The following is a 14,848-nucleotide window of genomic DNA, read 5'->3' on the forward strand; positions in this document are numbered from 1 at the left end:
TTAAGTTTGGTAATCTTGTTTAATTTCTCGTCTTAACTTTCAAATTAGGAAATATTTGCTCGAAAAGTTAGTTTTTTGGGTTTTTTTTCATAAACTGTCGTTTGGTCTGACCGATTGTGAAAATTTTTTCTTACTGGTTCGCGCCTCTGTTTTAAATTTTTCTTTTAAATTCCATTTTAATTTTCACTTTTGTTTGGTGATCTAGATAAAATGGCGAACAGTTAGCTTATTAATCAGTCACTCATGATTCTCATCATCATTGATTTATCAATGGCGTCTTTGCTTTATTCAATAAACCAATAAATTCAATTTATGAAACTTAGGTAATTAATCATCATTTTCAATTTGAAAATGATTTTGTTTGCAATTTGTTAGCTGGGGGCTTCTTAATTTTTTTAAATTTCATTTGAATTTTATTCTTAGAATTGCCAACCTGTAGTCTAATTTCCACACTCAAATTTTTTAAAATTTACAAAAGTGCATTAAATAAAATGATAAATATGTTTCTTTGATATATTCAAAATAATAAATAAAATATATTAGACTTTAAAACTTAATTTTGTGGAAGTCATATACTACTTTTTTGTCTTCTAATCAGACTACTAATTAGTGTCACTAATGTTAAGTAGAATATTTATTATTTAGCATGTAGTGTATTACTTAGATGTGTAATTATATGCATATATATAATATATATATATATGTTGGTATATATATATATGTTGGTATATATATATATATATATATATATATATATATATATATATATATATATATATATGTCTTTATAATATAATTATAATATGATGATTATATATACATTTAATTTACATTACATTTTAAAAATTCACCAACAGTTTTTAAAAGTTCTCAAAAAATTGAAAATTTATTGAAGGTATTTCAAAATCAAAGAGCTCATACAGATAGACATCAAAGTATTATTTTATTTATTTATTCCACTATTGTAGGTATGTTTTCTAATCTGATAAACCATTTTCAGGATTAGGAGGTACAGAGTAAACAGTAAGTGAAGCCTCTTCTAAAAATAGATGGCGACAGGAGGTGGGGGTGACGACCTAACTCCTAATTACAACCCGGATGCTGATTTTGTGCCCCCTATAACCCCAAGAATGATTGTTAGACCGGACACAGAAGCTGAGATAAGACCTGACACAGAAGAAAATGTTGTCAATCAGACGGATGGAATATTTAGGAGTTTTGTCACAAATATGTATGTTCATGATAGGCTATCTAGCACTGCTGACGAGTCACCGAGGTTCGGAGAGTTGATGCTCGGGGCCCCAGAGAATCCTTTGTCGTATGTTTTTAAGTTTTTTTCTTATTTATTGTTTTTGGTAGTCTAGTTTTAATGAAGTTTAAAATTTCATTTTTTTTTTCATAGTTCTTCATATGTTATAACAACAAATATATTTTTTCATGTCACATGCAATATTTAAATGAAAAATTAAAATCTAAAATTTTTTTGTACAAAAAAGTAGCAAGAAATAATTTATAGATTCTCAAAAATTTTTAGTAGATGATTTATTTATTCTTTGCCCTCACCTAAAAATAGTCGAGCCTCTGAGATAGGCAGAAGGCTGGCTCAGATTGGAGATACAGTCAACGAAAGGTATTCATCTGAGTTCAACGAAATGATTAAGATGCTTAATCCAACTCCCGAAACTGCCTTTGAAGCTTTCTCCAATGTTGCTGAGAGGTTGGTTGCTCGGTTGGCTGGTTGGTTAACATGAATTGTTGATTGATCCATTTATTTATTTATAAATTTGAATCAGTTTTCAAACAGTTTCTATTAAATTTAACTTGAATTAATTGTTGAATGGCTCGTAATTTGCCTTCCTCATTGCAGACTTTTCCGAGATGGAACAATTCACTGGGGGCGCGTGCTGACACTTCTCTGCTTTGGTTATCGACTCGCTGTGGCCGTACTGAGCAGAGGGATTCGCGGATTCTTCATAAAAATCATCGAGTACCTCATCAAGTACATCACCATCAGTAAGATTGCTCAGTGGATTGCTAATCAGGGCGGATGGGTCAGTTCGTTTTTGATTGGCTGTCGTGTTGGGGTGTGGGTTACTAGGGTTGTGTTGATTGACTGGCTGGTTCGTTGATTGGTTGGCTGGCTGGCTGATTGACAGTTTATGTTTTTATATATAATAATTTTTTATTTTTGGTTTTATTTCAAATTTTTTATTCAATTATGTCTTCTTTCATCATTTTCTCAACCATCATTTATTCACGAGTCGGCTGGAGTGTCTTGCTATATTTATTCTTTCATCCAAGATCACATGAAAACATTTCATTCATCTTTCACTCCCTCAGATGTAGGATTCTCACTCTTAGAACTCCATTCATTTTATTATTTACATCAATAATTATTAGTAATTTATTTTCATAATTTTTTTTTTCTTCCAGAGGGCAGTGTTGAATTTAGTCCCGGACAGCATTGGCTGGCGTGGCGTTGGTGTTGTTGTAACTTTTGCCGTGGTTACTTTGGCTACCGTCTTCTACATCGGCAGAAAGATGTGATTGTGTGTGCCTGTGTGTGCGTGCCTGTGCGTGTGTGTGAGTGTATGTGTGTGTGGGTGTTTTATTTAGGAGGAAGAAAAGTGATGTTATGATGTCTGGTTGTGTTAGTGTTATGATGATTCGATTCGAGAGATTTTAATCATTAGAGGTTGCTTTCTTTTCCTTAAGTATATTTATTTTATTTTATTTTTTTGTGATTTGCATGTGGTGTGGATTAACTATTATTTTTAAATTTCTAGCGAGTGGTTCTAGTTTAGAATCATTTGGTGGTGTTTTATTTATTTACAGTTCAATTGTTTACACGATTGGTTGGTTAATTAGTTGAATGATTGGTTGGTTGATTAGTTGGTTAGTTGACTAATTAATACAGATTAGTTGATTGATTCATAATTTTATTGAGGATAATGATGACAAGGAATGTAATAATGATGATGATGATGTTAAGAATGATATAAAAATTGACGATGACAATGATGAATACTTATAAAATTGTTCGCTATCTTCAGGTCTAACAATATGATATCATTTTGTATCCCTCATGTTCCTAATATAATTATATTAATAATTATATTGATAATTATATTAATAATTGTAATAATAATTATTTGTTTATATTTTCTTATTTTTTAGGCATTTATTTGATTAAACTATACAGTGTTATGTAAGTATGCACGTATAAATATATCCTATATATATACTTATATCTGTGTATGTATGTTTATTCAAGTTTAATGCACATCTATGTATTCTGTTCTCATGCTTTGTTAAAATGCAAAATGTTATATGGTTTTTTTACCTTTGCTTGTCAGAGTTCGTGTTTTGTTTGTATGTTTGTCTATATGTTTGTTGTTTGTATGTAAATTGTTTGTTTAGTGTTTGTATATTTGTTTTGCTTATTAGTGGATTTTCCCTGCTAAAAAAAAGAAACGAATTTTTTATTTGACATCTTTTAATTTCTGTTTCGCTACATTCATATAACTTTTATTTCATATTTAATTCTATATTAAAATTTCTCTGATGTATTCAGTCCATCCCTATTTGGTGTGCATTTAGGTAATATACACACACACACAACAAACAAAATTACACACAAGCATAGCCACGTCCAAAACTACACACACACACACACACAACCTTACTTTCACATCCAAATATACACATATGATATTATTCTCAGTGATTTTTGTGCTCAAAATTGTTTATAAAAACGTCATGTTTTATGTATGTATGTATGTATGTATGTTATTAAGTATGTATACTAGTATATTTGTGTGTATGTGTTTGTTTGTTTGTCTGTCTGTCTGCATGTTATACTCTATTTTGTTCGTTTGATGCCATTTAATATTGGTGCCTATATTATTTTATGTTTTTCTAGCATTTCTACCAATGTTTGTTTGTTTGCTTGTTTGTGTGTAGTTTTATATGTGTGTATGTTTGTACGTACGTGCGCGCGTGTGTGTGTATGTTTGTATGTAGGTGTGTTGCTTTTACGTTGTATTCTCATCATTTAAAGTTGTTTCCTTTGTCATAGGGAATATGAATGAGATTATTATTATCATCTACACAAAACCAATATTAATAATAATTGTCATTATCTTTGATGTAATTGTTGTTATTCATGTTGTCGTCCCTTGTCGTCGTAAATGTTTTATTATTGAGACACGTCACTATCACAATTTCAAAGTGTAATGGTGATGTTAATGATGATTTTGGTGTATTTTTGCGAGCCTATATGCAATTATTGTTAAGTATTTAGTTACTATATAATACATGTATATTATTTACACACACACACATCAAATTGTTATGTATTTTATTTTATTACCATTACTGTTATTGCTATTATTAAGCCAGAAGTAAGTGTGAGCTTAGGATGTTTCGCATGGTTCCATTATTGATTTTTCAGTTTTTAAAACTAATTAATTAATTAATTTACCAATTAATTAATTGATTGATTAATTAATTGAAAGTTAATATGTAATCATGTATGCACAGTGCACGATGTATTTGCGCCTGCCTGTTCAATTGAGACTGACGGATGAATTGATGATTAACTAAAATGTAATCACACTTTGTAATGTAATCACCTTCTTCTTCTTCATCGTCATCACCTTTATTATCTTCACCACCAACAACAACATCGCCACTGTCGTCACTACCACGGCTACCGTTATTGTTATTATTTATTCTGTATATATTTCATATAACTCTCTCTTTCTATATATATATATATATATATATATATGTATGTATATATATATATATATATATGTTGGTAATAGACCATAATTTTTACAATATTCTATAAATTCTACCGAAGGTTTGGCGTTAATATGTTTGTAGTTCGTTGTAAGGAGCACTGATGATGATTCATTCGGAATCGAAATACGGCCTCATTTGCAGCATGAATTCGAAAAAAAAGTTTATTTTGAATTTTAATAAACTAAACGTTCACCAAAAAACTTTAGTGAGAAAAATCGAAAAAACGAACTACAAACACATTAACGCCAAACATTCGGTAGAATTTATAGAATATTGTATAAATAAATATATATATATATAAGGATTATATCTTGATTTCAGTGGAATTTATTATCGTTATTCACATTTTTAACATTATTTTGTAATTAAATATACTATTTACTAAATATATATGTAAATAAAGTTTAAATATATATATTTAAAGTTGAAAAATCTCATTTTTATAAATTCGGTGTTTGATATACCATTGGTTTCATGACCGTGTCTAATATGTTTGTGAATCAGAATGACACTTTTTGGCAGAGAACGTCTGATGGAGGAAAGCTTGAAATGACGTAATCCGAAGTTATTTCCTTTTGAATGGGTGGCGGTAATGGTGATAACAACTGAGAATTAAACTAAACAGACTGACTCGTTTTAACACGTAAATCGTTTAAATTACTATTAAAGATAATCTTGAAGATGAAAATGATGATGAAAACCATTTTGATGAAACTTATTTCGCCCAAATTTTAAAATCCTGGGTTAGGGGAAAATTTTCTAATTTTTCTCTCTCTCTGTTTCTCTCTCATTTTCTGTTAGTTGAAATTACAAAAATGTCATTTGATGTAACAAGTTTTTATTTATTTACTAAATATAACGTAATAATTTGTAAACAAATTACAGAAGCATCATAAATTGAACAGTCATGTTTAATAATCTGATATATTCATAGTTATCGTCATTATGTATGTATTGTTGATAACGCATTAGGAAATATAGTACACTCACTGAGACACACACACACATACACACAGACACACTTACAGACAGACGTACACATTCAGACACACACAAGGTGAAGAAGACAGTGATGATCATTGTCTTCTGAGATTCTCCAGTCTAGCCTCTAGATCGGCGTCTGCGTCTGAAACGCCAGCTGCTACAGCGCTCGGTTGCTGCTTAGTGACTGCGCCTACCTTGCTGCTAGGAGCTGAGAGATCTGTGATTGGTCAGTTGTCATAACGATGAAGATAATGATGATGGCGATGTAGTCATACCATGTACACCAAGTATAAATGTACATTCATACCAAAACATGACCATCATTATTGTAATAATCACGGAGATTAAAAATTTCAACTGCATAATAAGTTAGGGGCGGAACGAACATACCTGATAGCTGGTCAGCCATCTGTAAGCCAAGTTCATCGAGTACTTGCGTAACTATGGCCTCACTAGATGAGTCATTAGGAAATTGATTATTACAATGATGATTATGACCGTGATTAAGGCAGTGATTATGGTGATTAAGGAGATTAGGATGATAAAAATGAAGATAAATGTAAAAGATGCCTCATTGCCATCATCATCATCATCAAGATGACAAATTCATTCATTCATTTACACATCCACTCACCTCTCTTCTTCATCGTCATCCTCTCCGAGGGCGTCATCAATGACGTCATTCATCATCTCCTCCTTCATGTCCATGATCTCCGATTGTTTCTCGAACTCCTGCATTATCTGCTGGATCTGGGGCAGCTTCATCTGAGAATTGGAGAAAAAGAGAGACATTGGAATGATGACGTCGATGAAGATAATGATGACGATGAAGATGAGGATGGTGATGACGATGAAGATGAGGATGGTGATGACGATGAAGATGATGAAAATGACAAAAACTGATGATATAGATGGCTATGAAACTTAATTACATTATCATCACATCAAGTCACCATCATTTGACCTCTGACCTGACCTGTTTGTTCATGGTTGCCATGGCCTTTGTGACCCCTTTCATGGCTGAGGCCATTGCATCGTTTGATTTCAGGGTTTGAATCTTTAAAGAAACTGCCTAAATTGGAAGAAAAAAATTGAAAAATACTATTTCATATAAAATTAAATGCTTAATTATTATTTTACACAATTTTTCAAAATGGCTCCTTATCATTTATGAAAAAATAATTTTCAGACATTGTACATGTAAGACATAAAGTATCAAAATAAACAAAAATGACATACAAACGTGTGCCCAAACTCACAGGCACATCCCTATCTCACTAATTTATGACAGACATAAATCATAGTTGTGTGTTAGTAAAACGACAAACCTGTATGTTAGCTCTCATCAAAATAAACTTTTTGACATATCGACGCGTACGAACCAAATCTCTTGCTAGGATTTTAACTGCATCCTGTAATAATCGGTGAAAATGGCAAAAAATAATAAATAAATGAAAATTTCTAGCTGGTTTAATAATCAAATGTCAAATAATTAGAATTAATTTTAAAAATTATTAATTTTTTCTATGATAAATAAACTTTTAAAAAATATTAAAAAAATCACCATCTGTCCTTGTTTGGCCATTTTTTTTATATCAATGATGATTTTCTTTTCCTGGTTTTCCATACTTTGTCTCTCCCTGTCAATGTCCCTCATGGCTTTGTTCAGGGCCCTCTGGCTCTGTCTCAGCATTTCTTGGGGAGTCTTCTTTCTACCGAATATCCAAGACATTTTTTTGTTCTGATGTTTTTGCTGTTTACACTACAGTGGCTTAAATGAAGTTGAGACACTGTTTGAGCAAGAAAAAAGTAGAAGCATTTATTTATTTTAAAATTAAAAATATTTAAAATTAAATTAAAATTGTGATTTATAAAATAATTTAACAAAGAGCTATCGTGATTTAATACTAAAATACTGAAAAACATCACATAAATTTCACCTTTAACTTTGTAGAATTTGTTTTCAGTGTTTTTTCCAACTTGTAAGTTCCTCCTCTGTAAAAAAACAGCCGACAAAGGAAATAATTTTTGAACTTGAATAGCGAAAGTTAGTGAAAGAAAGTTTTCGTCCGATTTTGTGAAAACTAAACGAAAAAAAATAAATAGTGCTGAGAAAATTTACTTCATTTATTTACATTGTTTATCAAATGTCTATTAATGTTTCTGGAATGATGAAAAGTTAACCTAGGCATTAAAAACTCAAAGGCGCCATCTATTACGAAACAAAGTAGAACTTATCTAAAAATACAATTGTTTAAACAAACACAGATTAAACTTTTGACCCTATTAAGATTAGAGCCGCACAAATAATTTGAAATATTATATTGAGAAAACACATAAATTAATAGACCAACGGCTAATCACGAGAAAAATATTTCTGAAGACATGAGAATATAAATCAAACATGAATGTTTCTTTGACGTTTGTAAAGAATTGAACCATAAAACATAATTACTATTCCAATGTCATATATATATATATATATATATATACCCTACATATACATGTATACATACATTATGTACATTTATAAGTTCACAAACAACTAATGAACATTACAATTGGTAAAAAATACAATTGGTAGAAAAAGAATATACGTTGAAAACCGATTATGACAGTACTGTTCTTATACACATATTATATTACATTTCTTAGATTCTTTCATATTGTTCAAGATTGATAATGTAAAAAAATGTAGAAAAAATATCAGTTATAATAATAATAAATAATAATAATAATATTAACAATTATAACATAAATAAAAATAAATACTAGAGACTTATAATTAGCCAATAATATTGACGGTTGCAACAAAAAATCAATAAATTTATTACGATAAATTTTTAAAAATACTGCACACACACAAAAAAAAACCATAAATAAACATCACTTTAACAAAAGAGAAAATCAAATTCACCTAGAAAAATCTCGAAAAATTTTTGAAAAATTGAAAGCAAAAGACCACAAGTGAAACCATTTGCACGAGACAAAGAAATTTTGAAAAGTGAACAGATTGTGACAAATGTTTGTGTTGTAATATCTCATTAGAAGTAACAAAAAAAAAACACTAGGAACATCGCTATGGCAACAAGTGAGGGCCCCAAAAAAAGATTATAAATCATCTAAGATCATTCTTGACACAGGCCTTGAAGTTATCCCATCTTGTTACTGACATGTGCTGCACGTGGTTGGAAAAACAAATTTGAAAAAAAAAATGGAATGAATGAGTAAATAAACAAATGAAAGAATATAAAAATTAATGGTCATCATCATTCCCTTCCTCCTCATCATCTTCATCCTCCTCCTCCTAATCATCTTCATCATCATCGCCGTCCTGGTCCCAACCTTGGAGCCTCTATGCATTCTTTCCTTCATGACGGAGATGAACTCCTTGTGGGACAGCCTGCCATCTCCATCCACATCAAACAGCTGGAAGACTACGTGGATCATGTGACTGTTCAGGGTTTGACCTGTGCATGCCTTAACCGCCCTGGCGAAATCAGCTGGTAGTGAGGGTGGTGATGATTGGGACGATGGTGAATAATAATCATTTCATTAATATTATTTAACTAGTTAGAAATTTTTTGTTTAGCTAATTTGGCGAGAGTGTCATTGAATTGTAAAAATGTACGCTATAAAAATATATACACAAACAACCAAACAAACAAGCATACAAACCAACAACCAAACAATCAAACATACAAACAAGCATACAAACCAACAATCAAACATACAAACAAGCATACAAACCAACAATCAAACATACACAAACACAAAAACCTTCAGAAATAGGATGATCGGCGTAAGTAAAAATACGCATGGCCAGTGAGAAATCATCAATACTATTGAGGAACTGTGAGAACTCTTTGAAATCTTTGAATTTTATGCCCTATAAAATTATTTCATTCATTTCAGTCACTTTAACAAACTCAACTCTATTCGATATCCATTAAACACACGTACACAAAAACCCTAGACACACACTTACAGACACAAAAACCCACACACACGCACACACGCAAACGCACGCACACACATACACGACCAACTTGTGAATGTTCGATTCTGTTTCTAAGTCTGTTGAGATACTTGTCATGCTCCTCTTTCGTTAATTTCGTGTACCTTAGCAGTATCTGAGCAAATTCGATTTCACTTATAGTCGATAGGCCACTGGAGAACTCAGCGAACTCTAGTTCCAGTACTTCCGTCTGCAGGTTGTCCATGAATCTGTGTGTGTGTGTGTGTGTGTGTGAGTGGTGAGTTGGATTGAATAGTACAATCCCTTGTGTGTGTGTGTGTGTGTGTGTTTGAGTGTGTGCGCGCCTGAATATGCGCATGTGTGATGAAAAGGTAGATTTGTTAAGTTAAGTAGATATACATGCACATACTTGTACACACACGCACAACACACACACGCACTACACATCTACATACAAATAAACGAAGATAGCAAATTAAACACAAGAGAAATACCTATGAAAATCTTTATAGTTCATGTAATCTTTCCCTTTGGGGCCAAAAAAATGAACAGTGAGGGTCGTCTCCGTTATAGGTTCTATGTAGTGACCCTTTTGCGTAAAAAGTGAATTTAGATTTCGTGAAAATCAATTATGAAATATGATATTAATATTTTTTTTCACTAGCTGGCGTTTTAGAAAATCTTCAAATTTATTTTCGTTAAAAAATTTGGTTATATATTATTAAAATTGCTATAAATGTTATATATATATTGGTTTGAGATTTTGGAATTTTGAAAAAAGGTTTTAGTGGAATGGAAAAATGAAATAAAAAATGAGTAAAAAAGATAAACAGACAGATAGATAGATAGATAGATAGATAGATAGATAGATAGATAGATAGATAGATAGATAGATAGATAGATAGATAGATAGATAGATAGACAGTGAAAAAGAGAGTGATAGTAAACCAATTAGTTTTAAAATTAGGTTCGATTTTTGTTAATTAAGTTGGTTAGTTAGCTAACTTGGGGAATTATTTGTGATTATGTAGTCACATTATAATGTTAGGCATTGATACAAATATTAACGTTAATTTATAAAAAATAATTAAGAGAAACATGAAATGTGAAGCATTTTCTCTCGTTAAAATGCAACTCAAAAAATTAAAAAAAATTTTTTCGTTGTCATCATCCTAAAATGAAAAATCAAAAGGGACTAAGCAGACAACTTTTTGAAAAGAGAAACTGAAAAAAAAATAATAATGAAAAAAATAAATAAATAAAAATAAGATCTCCACATAGATATACTGTGATGAAAAATTTCAAACTATAACATTCTGAAACATGCTATGCTATGTTAACCATTAAAAAAAACACATTACATGCATTCGTACACACATACATATGTACACACACACACACACACACACACACACACACACACACACACACACACACACACACATACTTATATATATACATACATATATACATACATACATACATACTTTAGACATATATATATACATAAATGGATGCTATATACATGAAGCATTTGTTCTGGTAAGAAACTATTTTTTTAATTTCTAAAGAAAATAATTGAAATAAATTAAAGAAATGATTCTCTTTCATTCATTTCAAGGCCTGGTCAGCTAACAGTTGCTATGGAGAAAAAAAAATTGAAAAATAAAATGATTTAAAATAATTAAAAAAAACGTAAAAATGTAATCAAAATAATCTGTACTGTGAATAAATAAATGTGTGTCTGTATGTTTGTGTCTGTTGTCTGTGTGTGTGTCTGTCTGTTTCTATGTGTGTGTTTCTATGTGTGGGTGTGTCTGTGTGTGTGTAGACAGAATAAAAATCATATAAACAACAAATAAGAGTAACATTATACAACAACAACAACTACAAAACGGGGCTAAACAACACAAAAACACTGGATAAAAAACAAAGAAATGTATAGAACTAACACACACACAAACATCAACAACAACTAAAACTACAGCAACTACAACGGCAGCAGCAAAAGCAGCCACATTATCAACAACAACATCATCGTTCTCATCCAAAATTGTGTACATCTCTCTCTCTCTCTCTCTCTCTCTCTCTCTCTCTCTCTCTCTCTCTCTCTTTCTCCCTCTCTATAAACATATATATCTAAAGCTTAGGATTCCAACACATTCACATCTATTGTATCTATGTACACAGAAAATTTCGTATATACAAGGTGACTATTTCTCTAAAAACAGAAGAATAATAAAAATAATAATAGCAATAATAATAGCAATAGTAATAATAATAACAATGATATCTTACATCCAGTGATTCCTTTCAAAGGAGTCAGCATTTTGTTTATTGGAAATATATTCACTTCATATATTAAAATGGTATAATAAAAAAAAACATATTATAAAGAATATAACAACATAAGGCACACACACAAACACACACATACAAACACACATACAAACACAAACACACATACACACACAAACAAACACACATAAAAACACACACACAAACGCGCAGTCACACAAAAAATAATTCTCACCAATAGTAGGCCACAACTATCATCATTTTGAATCAACTGCCAAATATTCTGCCTGCCACTAGAAGGATGGTCGTGTGGTACATCAGATGACGACGACGACGACGATGTATGATGATGATGTTGTTGCTGATGTTGTTGTTGTTGCTGTTGTTCTAAAGAATCTTTCTTCAGAATGTTGTACAACTTTCTCAACTACATTCAACAACGACAACAACAATTTACTATTGCTAATGTGAGAATGTTTTGAGGAAAAAAAATTTTTGTTGGCAAATGTTTGGCAATGTGAGCCGATAGAACACGTTTTATATACACATGAGAGATTAAAGTTTGCTTCAGAAAGTTATCACACAATCGAAAGGGCAAACACAAATTCATCTATTATAGCTTTCAAAACATTATCACGGCATAAACAACATAAACAAAAGACAAAATCAAACAGTCATAAATTACCCAAAAAACTTTCAAACTTCCTTTCAACACCTTACAACAGACAGAAAAACACCTGGCAACACCAACACCTAGCACAAATAGCTTTGGCCAGCTAAAGAAAATTTATCAACGCTACTAAAATAACCTTGAAACTTTACACACACGCACACACACACGCACGCACATAAACATACATACATACACTCATATGCACATGTATTAGTTTATATTAGTATAAATATATATCTCTATATATATATATTTAAAAAAATAAAAGATTTAAATAACAATAGGAAAAAAATTGATATTAAAATGAAGACCTTGTGTATATAGAGACAACAGTCAGAAATATTTTTCAAGCATTTGATTAATAGAAATATAATTGATGACTAAGCCAAAGAGAAAGCCACACACATGAAAATGTATGTGAGTGATTAATTTGTTAGCACCTGCAAGCAAGCCAAAATTTAATTACAGCATACATACGTCAGAAGCGATACTCATATAAAAAAACATACATACATACACACACACACATATACATACATTCATATATACATACATATATATATACATTTTTTCGGCAAGACACACACACACCTACAACTGATGAAAATCTCAAAAAAAATCATCAAACACAGAAACATCATCCTTATAGAGTGTACAATAACTACATTAGTTATTAAAATCTTAAGCTTTAACAATTAAAATCATACATAAGATGGTGTTAGAAACTGAACAAGCACACATGCAACCGCTAAACGCATCTACGTGTTTGTGCGTGTGCGTGTGTGTTTGTGCGTGCAACAAACCCAATAAAATTAACTCTCTGTGAGACAGCAATGACAGAGCGTGAATAAAAAAGCACACAAAACTTAAATGTTAAATGATGTCAAATGTTAGTAAGAAAAAAAAACCTACTAAAAGGCTTAAATATCAAGTGATTAGTATCTAACCAATGTAAATAAAGAAAAAAAAAGAATGCAATGAGAGAAATAAAGAGAGAGAGAGAGAGAGAGAGAGAGAGAGAGAGAGAGAGAGAGAAAGAGAGAGAAAGAAAGAGAGAGAGGGAGAAAAAGAGTGGGGGTCATGTAAATATATTGAAACATTGTATCTTGAAAGCTTAATTAGAAGCCTAAGTGAGTTAGTATGATATAGAATTATTGTCATCATTAATTTGTTGTTAACTAGATAGGGTAGATGATAGGCAGCTTGGGAGGTATTTAATTTTAAACTCTATATTAATATCATTAATCCTTATTTAAATCAAATGTTTCATGAATCATATTTAGATATCTGCTATCTATATTTACTTTCCCGTGAATCTGTTGACATTTTGGGATAATTTTTGCTCAATAAATTAACAAAGAATGTGTTAATGTATTACATTTTCATAGTATATATGAATGAATGAATGAGTGAATGAATGAATGATCGAATGAGTGAATGAATTAATGAGTGAATGAATTAATGAGTGAATGAATTAATGAATGAATGAGTAAATGAATGAATAAATTAATTAGAGAATGAATGAACGAACAAACAAACAAATGAATAAACAAACAAACAAATGAATAAACAAACAAACAAATGAATAAACAAACAACCAAATGAATAAACAAACAACCAAATTGAAAAATGAATGAAATATAACGAAAATGAAACAGAGACAAACGAAATGAAAATATGTAAAGAAAAAAAAGAGGACATACTGCAAAAACAATCCCATCAACTGACTCCTGTAGAATGTCCCATATGTTTAACCTGCCGCGCTTAACCAACTACAAAAAATTATCATAGTAATTTTAAAAATGAATATTTAAATAAATTTCCTATTAAATGATAAATAAATTAAAAAGTATTAACATAATTACCACAAAAACCATAAAAATAAAACAAACAAACAAACGAACGAGCAAACGAACAAAGGAACGAACGAACAAACGAATGAACGAACAAAACATTTATCCTCATTGGAGTGAACAAAAATGTTATACTATATTAAAAAACAAAAAATATTTCCTAAAAGAGAATTCTCGTATAAAAAAACCTCATAACCCATTATTATATATACATGTGTGTGTGTGTGTGTGCGTTTGTATGTATGTGTAGGT

The 14,848-nt window shown here is 30.7% G+C and overlaps 3 protein-coding genes across 3 annotated transcripts in view; 1 reads left to right on the top strand and 2 right to left on the bottom strand.

Annotated features, from left to right (window-relative positions):
* Positions 1–1,130: 1,130 nt before the first annotated feature.
* Positions 1,131–2,129, top strand: HELRODRAFT_79940 (hypothetical protein; the record flags this gene model as incomplete). Its single annotated transcript, XM_009019947.1, has 3 exons — positions 1,131–1,318; positions 1,574–1,717; positions 1,868–2,129. 3 exons carry the CDS (start codon positions 1,131–1,133, stop codon positions 2,127–2,129), a joined length of 594 nt encoding a protein of 197 aa, XP_009018195.1.
* Positions 2,130–5,630: 3,501 nt separating this feature from the next.
* HELRODRAFT_185616 (hypothetical protein) lies at positions 5,631–7,958 on the bottom strand. Its single transcript, XM_009019948.1, has 7 exons — positions 7,734–7,958; positions 7,358–7,583; positions 7,122–7,205; positions 6,770–6,865; positions 6,428–6,558; positions 6,184–6,245; positions 5,631–6,010 (listed from the first exon to the last, which is right to left on the bottom strand). Exons 2-7 carry the CDS (start codon positions 7,523–7,525, stop codon positions 5,886–5,888), a joined length of 666 nt encoding a protein of 221 aa, XP_009018196.1. The 5' UTR covers positions 7,526–7,583; positions 7,734–7,958; the 3' UTR covers positions 5,631–5,885.
* A 953-nt stretch (positions 7,959–8,911) lies between these two features.
* The window catches only part of HELRODRAFT_79826 (hypothetical protein), a gene marked incomplete at both ends in the record, with an annotated part of 9,229 nt that continues 3,292 nt past the window's right edge, over positions 8,912–14,848 (bottom strand). Inside the window, 6 exons of the mRNA XM_009019949.1 lie at positions 8,912–8,971; positions 9,139–9,296; positions 9,574–9,682; positions 9,843–10,020; positions 10,267–10,348; positions 12,323–12,488. Coding sequence (XP_009018197.1) covers positions 8,912–8,971; positions 9,139–9,296; positions 9,574–9,682; positions 9,843–10,020; positions 10,267–10,348; positions 12,323–12,488 — 753 coding nt within the window. The remainder of the gene's footprint in view (positions 8,972–9,138; positions 9,297–9,573; positions 9,683–9,842; positions 10,021–10,266; positions 10,349–12,322; positions 12,489–14,848) is intronic.

The sequence above is a fragment of the Helobdella robusta genome (assembly GCF_000326865.2).
Source record: "Helobdella robusta unplaced genomic scaffold HELROscaffold_26, whole genome shotgun sequence".
Lineage (NCBI taxonomy): Eukaryota > Metazoa > Annelida > Clitellata > Rhynchobdellida > Glossiphoniidae > Helobdella > Helobdella robusta.

What these genes read in the sequence shown, in the direction of transcription:
- HELRODRAFT_185616 (XM_009019948.1), bottom strand. Translation starts at nt 7,525, where the DNA reads ATGTCTTGGATATTCGGTAGAAAGAAGACTCCCCAAGAAATGCTGAGA. An exon ending in TGGCCAAACAAGGACAGATG is followed by an intron (nt 7,206 to 7,357) that starts GTGATTTTTTTA and finishes CGATTATTACAG; the next exon opens with GATGCAGTTAAAATCCTAGC. An exon ending in TGATGAGAGCTAACATACAG is followed by an intron (nt 6,866 to 7,121) that starts GTTTGTCGTTTT and finishes CTTCCAATTTAG; the next exon opens with GCAGTTTCTTTAAAGATTCA.